General features: G+C 38.3%; 1 protein-coding gene across 7 annotated transcripts in view; it reads left to right on the top strand.

Annotated features, from left to right (window-relative positions):
* Nucleotides 1-12,795, top strand: part of LOC129751075 (uncharacterized) — a 107,907-nt gene extending 95,112 nt beyond the window's left edge. For all 7 annotated transcript variants that reach the window (XM_055746356.1, XM_055746349.1, XM_055746352.1 and 4 more), the window contains 5 exons: nt 105-330; nt 397-575; nt 636-858; nt 920-1,151; nt 11,184-12,795. In XM_055746356.1, the coding sequence (XP_055602331.1) occupies nt 105-330; nt 397-575; nt 636-858; nt 920-1,151; nt 11,184-11,457 (1,134 nt within the window). In that variant the 3' untranslated portion in view covers nt 11,458-12,795. The remainder of the gene's footprint in view (nt 1-104; nt 331-396; nt 576-635; nt 859-919; nt 1,152-11,183) is intronic.
* The last annotated feature ends 263 nt before the right edge of the window (nt 12,796-13,058 follow it).

The following is a 13,058-nucleotide window of genomic DNA, read 5'->3' as shown; positions in this document are numbered from 1 at the left end:
CCAATCGAACAACAAAATACTTACGCTTCACTTTCATTCCCTATCTCTCTCTCTCTCTCACCCTACAAAAACAAAAACACATGAAATACAAACCCCACTTTTAGAACGAGAACATGTACACCTCTAAGGCGTCGCTGAAGGCTGATCGGCCGGCCATGGTGAGGCCACTGTCCCGTAAGGATATCTTCTACTCGGGCTCGGTAACAAACCTGAAGGAGTTCCAGTCGCAGAAGTCTCTCACCAACTACCGCAACTCGGTGATCTCGCTGACCAAGTTCGAACGCGACCATGCCAAGGATGTTCCGGCTGATCTGGAGAAAGGTGCTGAACGTAAGTTGATATATCGTCACCTGATCGAATCTTTCTGAGTTTAATGAATGGTTATCTCCTTTGCAGAGTATGATTTATGTCCATGCCTAGCCCTTCCTCAATCGTTCAAAAACGCCCTCGGCGCGATGATGGACGTCAGCCTGCTCAAGGATCCCGTTTTTATGATGATCGGCATTTCCAATATTTTCGGCATGGCCGGTCTTTACGTGCCCTTTGTGTACTTAGTCGATGCAGCTAAACTAGATGTAAGTTGTTGATTACAGGGATCTCAGATATGATGTTCTAATCACGTTAAAACATTCCAGGGTATCGAACAAAACTCGGCTTCGTTCCTAATTTCGATCATCGGTATCACGAACACCGTTGCTAGGATCGTGTGTGGTTATGTGGCGGATTTTCCCAAAGTTGATGCCTTATTCATGAACAATATCTGTCTGCTAATCTCAACGTTTTCCGTCGGATTGACTCCATTCTGCCACAGCTATGCCTCGTACGTTGCAATGGCCATTTCGTTCGGTATTGCTGTTGGTAAGCGATAGAGAATCCAACCTCATTGCTTCCGGATGCTAACCAAACTTTCTTCCTCTAGCCGGCTACATTTCGCTGACGTCAATTATATTGGTAGATCTTCTAGGACTGGACAAACTGACCAACGCCTTCGGACTGTTGATTCTGTTCAGAGGAGCAGCAACGATTGTCGGATCGCCCCTGGCCGGAGCTCTGTACGATGCTACCCAAACCTATTCGATTCCGTTCTACGTAGCCGGAGCACTGTTCGGCGTTTCGGCCATTTTCAGCTTTGCTGCTCCGTTTATGAAGAGGTGAGTCAATAATGATTGAAATTTTTAATATATAGGGATGAAAGTGGATACTTGATCCCTGGGGATACTTGATTCCTTAGCTATATCTCGAAACTGGAATGTCTTACATAGATCAAATTATGTTCTAGAAAATTTTGCCAAATAGAACAAAAAAAAACAAATTTGTTTTCCATTTTTTTTTTTTGAAAATTCATTTTTGAGTTATTGCACTTTGTTTAAAAAATCTAACAAAACGTTACTTTAAGATCTTTTTTATCTTTTTAAAATGCTCCCCACAAGAAAAAAAATATGATAAAAATATTTATTCCAATATACCAATAGTTCGAATATAATTTGAACTTCATAATGCCATATTTCCAAAACAACAGTAAACTCCCAATTTAAAAAAAAAAGTTTTCCAAAATGTATGTTACGGGTATAGTTGATCCCTATAGTCTAAAAGATATATTTTTCTTCTGAATGGATCTTGATCGTTGCTTATCATGAAATTATAAATATCTGTTCAAAAACTAATGTTTATCCAGTAATTATTTGATAAAAAAGACATAATATACTGTACAATTAAATGGCGCCATAAAGTATAGTGTGCAATAGGGTAGTAGACAAACTTTTAGAACTCTTTTTGTCTGATGCTTACAAACTGTGAAATGAGAACTAATATGGCAAAAATAATCAACGGACCTTTAATCTTTGGATTTTACAAGAATTTTGCCTAGGGTTTGGGAACCCTGAATTGAGGATCAAGTCTCCTTTAGTAAAGGATCAAGTCTCCTGTAACTTAATGAAATATCAACATTTTTTTAATCTCACGAAAATGCTTCTAGTTAATCAACGAGTTCGTGTATCGTTCTAACTTCCGAAGCATAGAAACTTGAAATTACACGCTGTCAGAAAATGCAAAAGACGGCAAGTTGCTAAATATTCCCAAAAAGATATGATGAAAACAAGAAAAGGGGATCAAACATCCCCATTCTCCCCTATTGCGCAGCATTTATCTACATTGACTTCCATGCTATTGCCGTGACACCAGCTCAGAAAAGCATTGATGTCCCTTTGAAGCAACGAGCTATCAAAATCGTTTTTCACAACTTCAAAAATCTTAAGATCGTCAGCATAAAACAGTTTGGATGACGTTAGTGCAGTGGCGAGGTCGTTAACAAATAAAACGATAATCAAAGGTCCTAAGATGCTCCCTTGAGGAACTCCAGATGAGATTTCGAACGGTTCAGATCGACTTTCCTTTACTTTAACGTGTGCGTAGTGGCCGCCTCAATGGGAAAATAACTGTTGCGTTAACCAGTTGGGCAACCCATCCTTATGAGTTTTTCGATTGCCAGGGCATGTGGAACTTTATCAAATGCCTTGCTTAAGTCGATGTACAGGGCGTCATTTTGTTCAAAGATAGCCATGGTATCAATTAGAGACGAGACGAACGACATTAAGTTAGTGGTTGTAGAGCGATTGCGAATAAATCCGTGTTGCTGAGGGGAAATTATTTCGTGGACATTCCAATAAATTCCTCGGTAATTTTCGACCTTATTGATGTTACCTGATTTATGAATGGGAGTTCACTGATTTCCATTGTGTTGGGAAGGTGCTTTCGGCCAGAGAGCGGTTGAAATGCATTTGTGCAGGACGGCTGATACTGCGAGCGCAGTTTTTGAAGAAAGGCGGGGTAGTTGATCAGGCATCAGTTTTGTTCATTGTGAATGTGCTGTCAATCCCAGACACCATTCTTTTGACCTCTGGGCAAAATTGATGGCCTCGGCCAATCACGGAGTAGCAACCATGGGGGTCGGGCGCACTGGATTTTGACAGCTGAACAGAGTGTAGGAAAATGTAAACAAATGATGCATGGAATCAACACTTTTAAAAGTGAAATTTTGAAACACCTGCCGAATTTTCACAAAAACTGATGAAAGGGAAAGATCGAAAAACTATTCAAGATTCTTTTTTTGCTTTTTTATTTTTTTAAATGTGTTCTCAAGGTGAGTATTATGTGATTGAAGTCAGTGCTTTCAAATGGTATTGAAAAACAAGCTTTTTTTAAAAGTGAATTTATCAATAAAAAATGGTCAGTTTTAAATTTTTTTCAACTTAACATTCATAAAAAATAGTTGAATAATCACATATGAGCGAGTTTTGGTTGTGTTAAGCCGTCAAGGTATGGCAAATCGACTTGAAAGTTGACTTTTTTTTTTTTTTGGTTTTCTTTGTTATTTTTGGATTGATTCAATTGAAAAAATGCACAAAGGTAAGTTAATTAATAAAAAAAAATCAGCATTCATCATACAAAATTATTATTACTTTAATATTAAACTATATACTTCACTCAAACAATGTACTTTTCATGTCTAAATTATTAAATAATTTTAAAACCATAATATCAACAAATTTTAGACATGCTTATTTGTTATACTTGATGTCAAATTTAAAAACGAATCTCATTTATAAGTAATTTAATATTGAACCGATTGTTTGATTTTTTTTTCATAATTTTTTTGCCCAACATATTGTGAGGCCTTATTAAATTGATTATCAGATGTGATGAAATAACGTTCTCAAATAAAAGTATGTTTAATTTCTTAACTTTTTTTCCATTCATTCCTGATAACTATTATAACTTTTTCTAAACTTATTAAGTGTTCGGAAATGAGATCTTAATAAATAACCAAATTGTAACCGAATGAACTTAGTGCATAGACAACACAAACTGTAGCCTTCCATTTGCATATAGTCGTTATTCGCTTACTCGAACTGCATGTATCTTTAAGCTTAAAAACACTTTATTGATTTTTTTTTTGGCTTCTGCAAAACTGTTAAAGTAAATAAATTAGAATACACTCTAGGTCGTTTCATCTTTATTTACATTCCAGAACGATCAAAGCAGTTCCCATAGAGAATTCGTTTTGTTCTTATATGCTTGTTTTGGTCAATAAAATCAGTGATTTTTATATGTAAAAAAATTAGGTAGTTTCAAATTTCAAAATTCTACCAAAAATCGTTTTGCAACTAGTTATATCTCTATTAACTTTTAGTGAAAAAAACGGGGAGGGTCCAAGCAAAAATTCCCCATAAAATAATGTTTTCTGTGGGGTTCCATAAAGCGATGAATTAAACATGCATTTTATTTTAATCATCTGTAACTATATCGTTGGAAAAAAATTTACAAACTATACGAAATTTGAATCTACTTACGTTAAACAACGAACTTGTAGAAGAAACGTACCAAAAAAACCTTTTTAAACTATTGAAAAACTGTTTGAAAAACCTCATAAATATACTCACTTTGTGTACACTTGAGCTCACTCTGTTCGTAAATTTCACAGCTGGCAGCAGTGCAGCTGGACTGAAGCGAATTGGTGATGTAGAATTCATTCTACTGAGCCACACCTGCGGTTATGGAATTCGAAATGCTTTATTACTATTATGATGGAATAAACTATTGAAAACAAGAACTTTATATCATTTTAAAAATATAATTCAGAATTTTTAACGGCATTTCGGGTTCAATGACTTAAGGTGGATGTGAGTAGTCAATCAAGCTAAGCTCAGCTAAAGGCGGGGTAGTTGATCAGGCCCTGCTCCTTTAGATGTGTCCAATGCTTCAAGTTCGGTTAACACATAGTTCTCGGTGATTTGAAACTGCGGTAGGTTCATGTTGTACACTGGCAAACTACTCAAGTACGCTTCCTCCGAAGGTGGTAAATTGTTTCTTAACACGCTTCGGGAGAACGTCTTGAATAGGTTTGCCGCATCCTTCGGATCGGTGGCGATCTTGTCATGGTAGGACACGGTAGCTGGAATCCCGTTGCTCGATTTCTGTTGATCAATGAATTATTAACACGATTTCGGATCGGTTTAAGGTGTTGATTCTTGCGTTGTATGTAGGTACTCGTTGAATTTGCTCGAGTTCAGCTCCTTGTACGCTCGTGCAGTAGAAGATTATTTGGTTTATTTCGAAAAGCAAAAAAGATTTTCCTGATTTTCCGTAGCCGGTTACGGCAATTCCTCAGTTCAGTATTCCACCAAGGATCCACCAAGGATATATAGTCTAAGTTACTGGCGCTTAATCCAGAACTGCGGCAGATCATCGATGCTGCAAGCAGTTCAAGTAGAAGGAAGAAGAAGAAGAAGAAATCCTGGCGGGCTATCACTTTTGTTTTTTTCAAGAATTACATTTTTGGTTACGACAAAATAGACCTTACTTTACAATAACTCAAATTTACAAATATATAGGCAAAGCTGATAAAGTATTCTATTACTGCTCTAACGAACTTATCAAAAATAAGTGCGCTGATTATTTCTAAATAATAGAAATAAAATGTCTTAAACGTCGTTTTTTCATTTCAACATATTATTTTTTCGTTGTTTTTTTACCAAATACTGCTACATGCTAATTACTTTTAGATCACTTTGTAAAACGCTCTTTCATGAGGAAAAAGCAGAATAATTTTATAATACAACTTATTATCGTTAGAGTGCGTGATTCGAAACTAGATTTTGTTCGCGCTGCTCTGGTAGTATTTGTGAGCGCTTTCTTCGTTTTTGACCGTCCACTAGGAGATTCTTCCAAGCCGGTGCTTCTTTCCGATGAAGACTGCTTCCCACGTTTTTTCGTAACTAACAGAAAATCGTCGGTGTTCATTTCGTCGAGCCGTTCGGCGATGCGAATTGTCGCTGATTCTTCCGGTGTTGCCGCTTCATGTGCCGTCTCATCTTGAATCCGTTTGGGTTCGGATCTTGATTCGCTGATCTGGTTTTTTCGAAGAGCTTCCATCGGTTCGTTCGGTTTTTTTGATCATGGGAGTCATTTTCGACGCCAATATCGATTCCTCTGGTTGGTTATTCCTTAAGGCTGCGGCCACAATGCTACGGTACGATGCAGGATTGGGTGTTTTATCTACGTTCGTTGTGCTGGTACTGGAGGTACTAGAGCTTGAGTCGACGCCTGGTTGATGTCATGTTGCTGTTAACTTTGGACACTCGGCTTTCATGTGCCCCTCTTGCCTACATATGAAGCATTTATTCTTAAGGCCGTCAAAGTATACCCGCACTTTGAAATGCCCTATGTGTAGGTTAGCTGGGATCTCCTTCGCTATTTCGATATGCACCCCTGGTATTCCGCTGTACACCGGATAGACGTATTCCAATTGGTAACGTTTCCTTACCTGCTGTCGTACCACGCCAAACCTGCTCATAACAGCTGCTATTTCCTCGTCGTCAGTTTCTGGCGGCAGATTGAATATCCTGACGTATCGAAACAAACGACTAGCTACTTCCAATTTTACAGGTGCACTCTGACCATCGCTGTACAAGAATAAATATTCTTCTTCCATGTTGGCCGTAAATTAGTTGAAACCAAGGTCATCCAAAAATTTTATAAAGAAACTATGATCGTACTCGTCTTTATATATCGTATGTACACAAGTTGCAGGAAATTTAAGTTCGTTCATTGTAAATTTGTGACGGAGGCTTTCTGTGGTCGATGCCACAAAAATAAAAATGACATAATAGCAAACATCTTGTGGGAAACTTCAATTTAGTTGCATTTTGAATGAACCCATTTTGTAGTTCCCCCCATAAAATTAAAGATTTTAGCGACTTACGTGTATTTCTATCACGCCTCCCACGAAGATTCCTTTGATGATGCGGCATGCTTGATTCGGGCTGCCAGCACCGACTTGCGCCGTATTTGCCAGGCTGCGATTTGTCTCTCCCGGGCTGTGCGACACGCTTCGGATGACCTCACCCGTGCCGCACCCAACGCTCGTTTCTTGGCTCCTTGCCATTCCGGACCGAACCTCCTTCTGTCTTCGCGCTTCGCCGACAGCTTCGCTTCGGACAATCCCGTCATAGCACCTTGCTGATGACTTGTCATCAGTACCAAAAGAAACGCTGAGATCCGGCGCGCTTCCCGGAACTGCCGCACAATGGGCTGGAAAGTTGATGGGTGTGCCCTCCGGTTGACGGAGAACACCAATGAGAGCCGCTATCCGAGAGGCTCCTCCTTCCGGACGATGAGGAATGTTGGCGAAGCAAAACGTGCGAGTTGAAATTCAATTTTCCGACGCAGACGACACTCCTGCCCTGAGATGGTCGAAATCACCGAGGATCCAACTTGAACGACGTGGCCAGCAACACTTTTCCCATTGGGAAATACTATTTCCCTGGCAAGCAAACACACCACACTCCGGGCTTCAAGAGAAAAAAATTTCCTCCAGATTCGGCCCGTCTCGGCTCGGTTGCTTATGCCCGCTTCGTTCTGCGCGTATTACTTTTCCCGAAAACGGCCCGGCAAAATGAAATCGCGTGCAACAAATCGCGAATTCCGGACTTTTGCAACTTTATCTTCGACGGCCAATCAACACTCGGGGTGCTCGGGGAACAACCCAATCTTTCCGGCCCACGACGCACGAGCCACCGCACTTGTCCTCTTTTTTCCGGAAACTTCCCTCCAATTGACAAGTGAAAAAAAATGCTGCCAACTTTTCGGTGCCAATTTGTTTTTTCGACCTTTTTAAGACCAGGTTGTTCTATGCCAGGCAGGTTGTTCCGTTTTTTTCCAGTGTTAAACGGTTTGATGATTGCAAATATGAATTATTTGCTTGCTTCGTGTAAGCAAGCTTCAAATCATTTATGAGGGAATGGGTTTAAAAATAAAAAGTGTTTGCTAATGCGCTCATATCGTATCTTAAATATAACAGAAAAGATTAATTGTAACAAATTGCAACACAACCAAACGGGCTGGAACCTTTATCACATCAGAAAACACTATTTTCAAAGTATTCTTGCGAGTAGAATCCATTTTAACTTCGGCACTAGAAGTTTCCGTTTGAAAGCAAAAAAAATTGATCACCACGCGATAACGCAACGTGTTTGTTAAAACGGAGCTCAGCTTTAAAACGTGTGCTCGTTTCCGAATCTCAACGAAGACTGATCACTTAGTCTTCTTTCTTAAAGTCGTTCGCACAGAAAAAAAAAACAGATAGACGATGCCGCCAATTTACCGGACAAAGTGTGTAAATAATTCTATCTGGAGATGTTGAGACTCGAGAGGCAAAATATGATTTGACAATGGCTGATATGAATAAAGCTGTAGTACCTAATTGCTTTTGCCATTTTCGAGCAGTTTTGTGAACCAAATACTTCGAATGGCATGCATATTTTTTATACGGAACTGGATGAAAGTAAATTCTACTCTGCTTTTCTAGTTGAGCAAATGCTTTCAAATTTGCCATTCTAATGTTAGAGCTAAGTAAAGTTATCGAAGCAATGGCTATTTTCTTATTCATACCACCTAATATATTTGTTGGCAAAACTCGAACAATTCCTCGACGCAGGTTTTGTTGCACGTAATTGTAGAAATTCACTAAACGTACAAATATTGGGTTGAAACAGTATAAAAACCAAACTAGTCATGGTACTATCAAACAATCAATAATGTATGATCACCTATACAGACACTAGAGTGCCCCAAATGACCCGACATTTGAAAAAGTTATGCGCTGCAGGCCTAAATTGATCCTAGGCCTAGTACAAGGTCTCATGCCAAATTTGGGCCAGATCGGATCACGGGAAGAGGTTGCTCAACGAGCCAAAAGTTTGTATGGGATTTTGGGACATTTTGTTCGGGAAGAACACGAAAATCCAGTTTTTCATACATAACTTTGGTCCCCTTCGGCCGATTTCTTTTGAAAATGGTTTTTTTTTCTTAAAGCCTAAACTATGACAAATATTTCATCCGAAAACTGCATTTCGATTAAAGTGAAGACTTAAAAGTTATTAAGTTTCAAAAAGTAGTTATCTTTTTTAAGGGTGATATTCATCACTATTCATGAGAGACACTGCTTCAAACATTTTTACGCAGCATAATTAGTGATGAATACCACCCTGAAAAAAGATACCCCATTTTTTAAGTTTAATAAGTTTTTTATCATAAGTGGAATCGAAATGCAGTCTTCGGATGAAATATTGGTCATTGTTTAGGCTTTAAGAAACACCGTTTTCAAAAGGAATCGGCCGAAGGGGACCAACGTTATTCATAAAAAACTGGATTTTCGTGATCCTGCCGAACAAAATGTCCCAAAATCCCATACAAACTTTAGGCTCCTCGAGCGACCCCTTCCCGTGATCCGATCTCAATCTGGCCCAAATTTGGCATGAGACCTTGTACTAGGCCTAGGATCAATTTAAGCCTGCAGCGCAAAACATTTCACAAGCTTGAAATTTCTCATACAAATTTGGGACAGTCTAAAAGACACATATTAATTAGAACTTACAAATTACTGGCCACTGTCTAAACTACTATGATTTAAACAGTTTGTTTCGTTTTTTGCTGATTTTGTAAAACCGAATAAGAATTTACTGATATAAAAACAAAATGAAAATTTTAAAATTCTTTATTATTATATTTATCACTTGCTTTCAAGTAGCTTCTTATTGTTTAAACTTAAACTAGAAAGGTATGCCATTTGAAGATTTTGATTTAAACATCTTAATATTTATTCACCTTTAGAAAATATTTTAAAAGTAAGTATGTCCCTGTGGCTAGGGAAGGATCTCAGGGCCTGTTAATTGGACCTGAACCTTTCTGCGGAGTATCTAGGAGTGCCTTGAATATGGAACTCAAGAACTGGGAAAGCACCACTATTGTCTCCAACTGGAGAACAGCAGAGGGAGCAACTCAGGCGAAAAGATTCATTGAACCAAGCGCACGACTCTCCAAAAACATGTTGAACTTAAGTAAGCACGAGTTAAGTACTTACACTGGTCTATTTACAGGACACTGTCCAACAAAACAGCATCTCAAAAGGATAAACATTATTCAAAACGACGAATGTCGGTTCTGCGGGTTCGAAAAAGAAACTGCAGAGCATCTCTTATGCAACTGCTGCGCCCTCCTTAAGGAAGAGAGCGTGTTCTTGGGGCAAAGTTAATAAGCGCACAAGACATATGGTTGCATATCAGCCCTAAGAAGGTTATATCATACATCTTTGATATCATACCTGATTGGGATAAAATGCTTAGTCAGCAATCAACTGTCACTTCAACCCATAGTGCAGGTGAGCCTGATAGCATACAGTAACGCGGGGTTATTACCACAATAGATCAACTACTGGTCGCAGTGGGCTCTCCCCTACAAGGAAAAAAAAATGTCCAGGTGGACATGACCCAAACCCCTACCCCCCTCTCCGTGGACAAGCGTGGACATTTCCAAAGAAATTATAAAAAATCTGAGTTTTGCACCAGATGTACATTGAAACATGAAGAATCGTTAGGTATACTTAACTCAAAATTGATGATTTTGGCACTTGCACCCCTCTGATCCTGAGAGCCTCAATTATGTTAAGCATGTCTTTTTTACTGTTTTGATGATATTTTCGCTATATTTTCAATCAGCTTGATTGTTCAATCCACTAATGATACAATTGAGGCCCTCAGGATCAGAGGGGTGCAAGTGCCAAAATCATAAATTTTGAGTTAAGTATACCTAACGATTCTTCATGTTTCAATGTACATCTGGTGCAAACCTCAGATTTTTTTATAATTTTTTGAACAGTTTTTTTGATTGAATTAAACTGCTCGAATTCGAAAAATATATGGAAAATCGAGCACCTTCACAACTTTGAAGCGCGTTTTCTCGAAACTATCATTCAGGCACTTGCACCCCTCTGATCCCAAGAGCCTCAATTGTATTTTTCTTGAGCGAAAATGGAATTACTGAATTGAAATTCCCGTAATAACCATTTTCATTCTTCGGGAATAACTTCGTTGTGATGTTTGTCCGATTCTCGACGTAAAACTGTAACCAGGGACTAGGAATTAAATTTTTCCGTTTAACCTCGTTCTCAATGGACAAAATGAAATATTAAGCTTGTCAAGAGGAGCATCCAAAAGGGAATATAATTCTTCCGTGTGTTTTTCGATCTGAAAATAATATTGGCAGTAACTGCAATCGAAAATTAAGTGCTTTTAACCCCTGTTGTTATGCAATTAAAGTAAATATTTTAATTTTTTTTCCGTCCCCAGATTCCGCAAAACAGACGAAACTCCGGTCCACGTCGAAGTGCTGACCCCGATCGACGAGGGCCAGGAGGATGACATGGCTGATGATGACGACAAACCGATTACGATGGTGCCGAAGATCGTCCAAACGGCACCGAGTCCATCAACGGAACAACCGATCAGCTCCTCGATACTCACATCATCGTCCACGGTCAACAACAATAATAGCAGCAGCAAACATCCTCCTGCCAACGGAAGCAACGGAAAGGAAATTAGTCAGATGGAATCTGTGCTCTAGATTGATTCTTTATACAAATCATCAACGCATCTTCGATTCCTGATCGCGCACCAAAAGGCCGCCACCAATAATATGTAGTGGGTAGCACACGAACCTCTTATACATACTGAGCAAATGCACTAGTTTTTTTTTCTCGTGCGCTTTTGTGCTTTGTGCTCTGCAAAGAACCTTCGAATGAAAGGAATTTTGTTCCATCTAAAAAGAAACTAAAAAGAGAACAGTGTCATACAAAGTTGTAAAGTAAATGTCTGTGAGGTTATCAATCAGAGTTTATTAGGATCGAATAGAACCTGAGATTGTGCGAATCCGCGTTTATTGTGTATTGTGTACGACTGTGTTGTATGTGTGTAAGATTGTTAGCCTTTGTGAGCGATGTTTCTTAATTTTAGTATTTTTTTTCGTTTTAATTTTGGTTAAGAAACTTACTAGTGATCGAAAAGATTCGGAAAACAAATTACCAAGCTAGTTCACGTAATGCCATTGAAAAATCTGAAGCCAATTTTTAATAGTTTGAATCGGTAACTAAAGCTTTCTCAAGTGGAAAACGAGTATTAGTTGTTTCTAAGCTGTACATAGCGGAAGGAAATGTGAAAATGAGATCCAAAAGTCGATTCAAGTTAGGTGATGATAGGATTTAACAAAGGTTTTAACTTCGATAGTGGCTATGGAGATTCTATAGCGAAACAAAATCCGATAGCACTCAAGTGAATCACGCTCGGTCGCAGAAATCTTGAATGGTTTATACACCTACAAAGAAGATACTTTTGTGTAAGGTAACAGAGAAACTATTGTAACATTATTTTGATATTAGGATACAAAGTTATCGGATTATACCAAGTAGTTGATCCATAGACACTGTAACAAATTCAAACAAATAATAATAGCTAGTTATGCTAACAACGTGATGCGCTAACATTTCAGCTGGTATCGTCACCGATTCTGCACGCTGAATAACTGTCGTTAGTTTTAAAAATTCATTCATAGTCATGCGCATGATTTTAAATCGTGTTTCGTTTATTCACATCGTTAAGTTTTAGTTTTCTATGTTGCTCATTTATGATTTTCCTGTTTGGTTCTTAAATTGTTGATTGAAACATATCCAGTTATTTCATTCATCACCATTCGTTAAGCTATCGCTTATAGATACATCAAGGCGCGTACTTGTGCACGGTGACGATCAGTTCGAGCTATGGACTGTAGTTAATTATCCTATGACCCGATGCTACACTCAAATTGGAAACCAAACAACAAAACCTAATGAAGAAAAACACTCCTAATAAACGCTACATATGAAGGCAGAATTAGTTTGTTGAAAATAAAATCGAAACCAAGAACAAAAGTCTATCTCCTTTCAGAACAAAGCCCTGATCTCCGTTCTCAAGTATGATTTCAAAAGATTCCCACAGTATTTGCTTCTTAATTTGAGAAGAAGAAAAACACAGTTTATGAGTTCATGTTATCATTATCAATAATTCAAATTACAAGTTTGCAAAAAAGTGTTCCAAAAAATGGATTCTGAACATTACATTTAATTAAAATGTTTGAAATTTGAACTTCATTACAAAACAAATTTCGGATGATAATTGCATTTTGACTACGCT

This window comes from Uranotaenia lowii, chromosome 3 (assembly GCF_029784155.1).
Source record: "Uranotaenia lowii strain MFRU-FL chromosome 3, ASM2978415v1, whole genome shotgun sequence".
Taxonomy (NCBI): Eukaryota; Metazoa; Arthropoda; class Insecta; order Diptera; family Culicidae; genus Uranotaenia; species Uranotaenia lowii.
The sequence above is the reverse complement of the archived record's forward strand: the minus strand, read 5'-3'. Positions and strand labels throughout refer to the sequence as shown.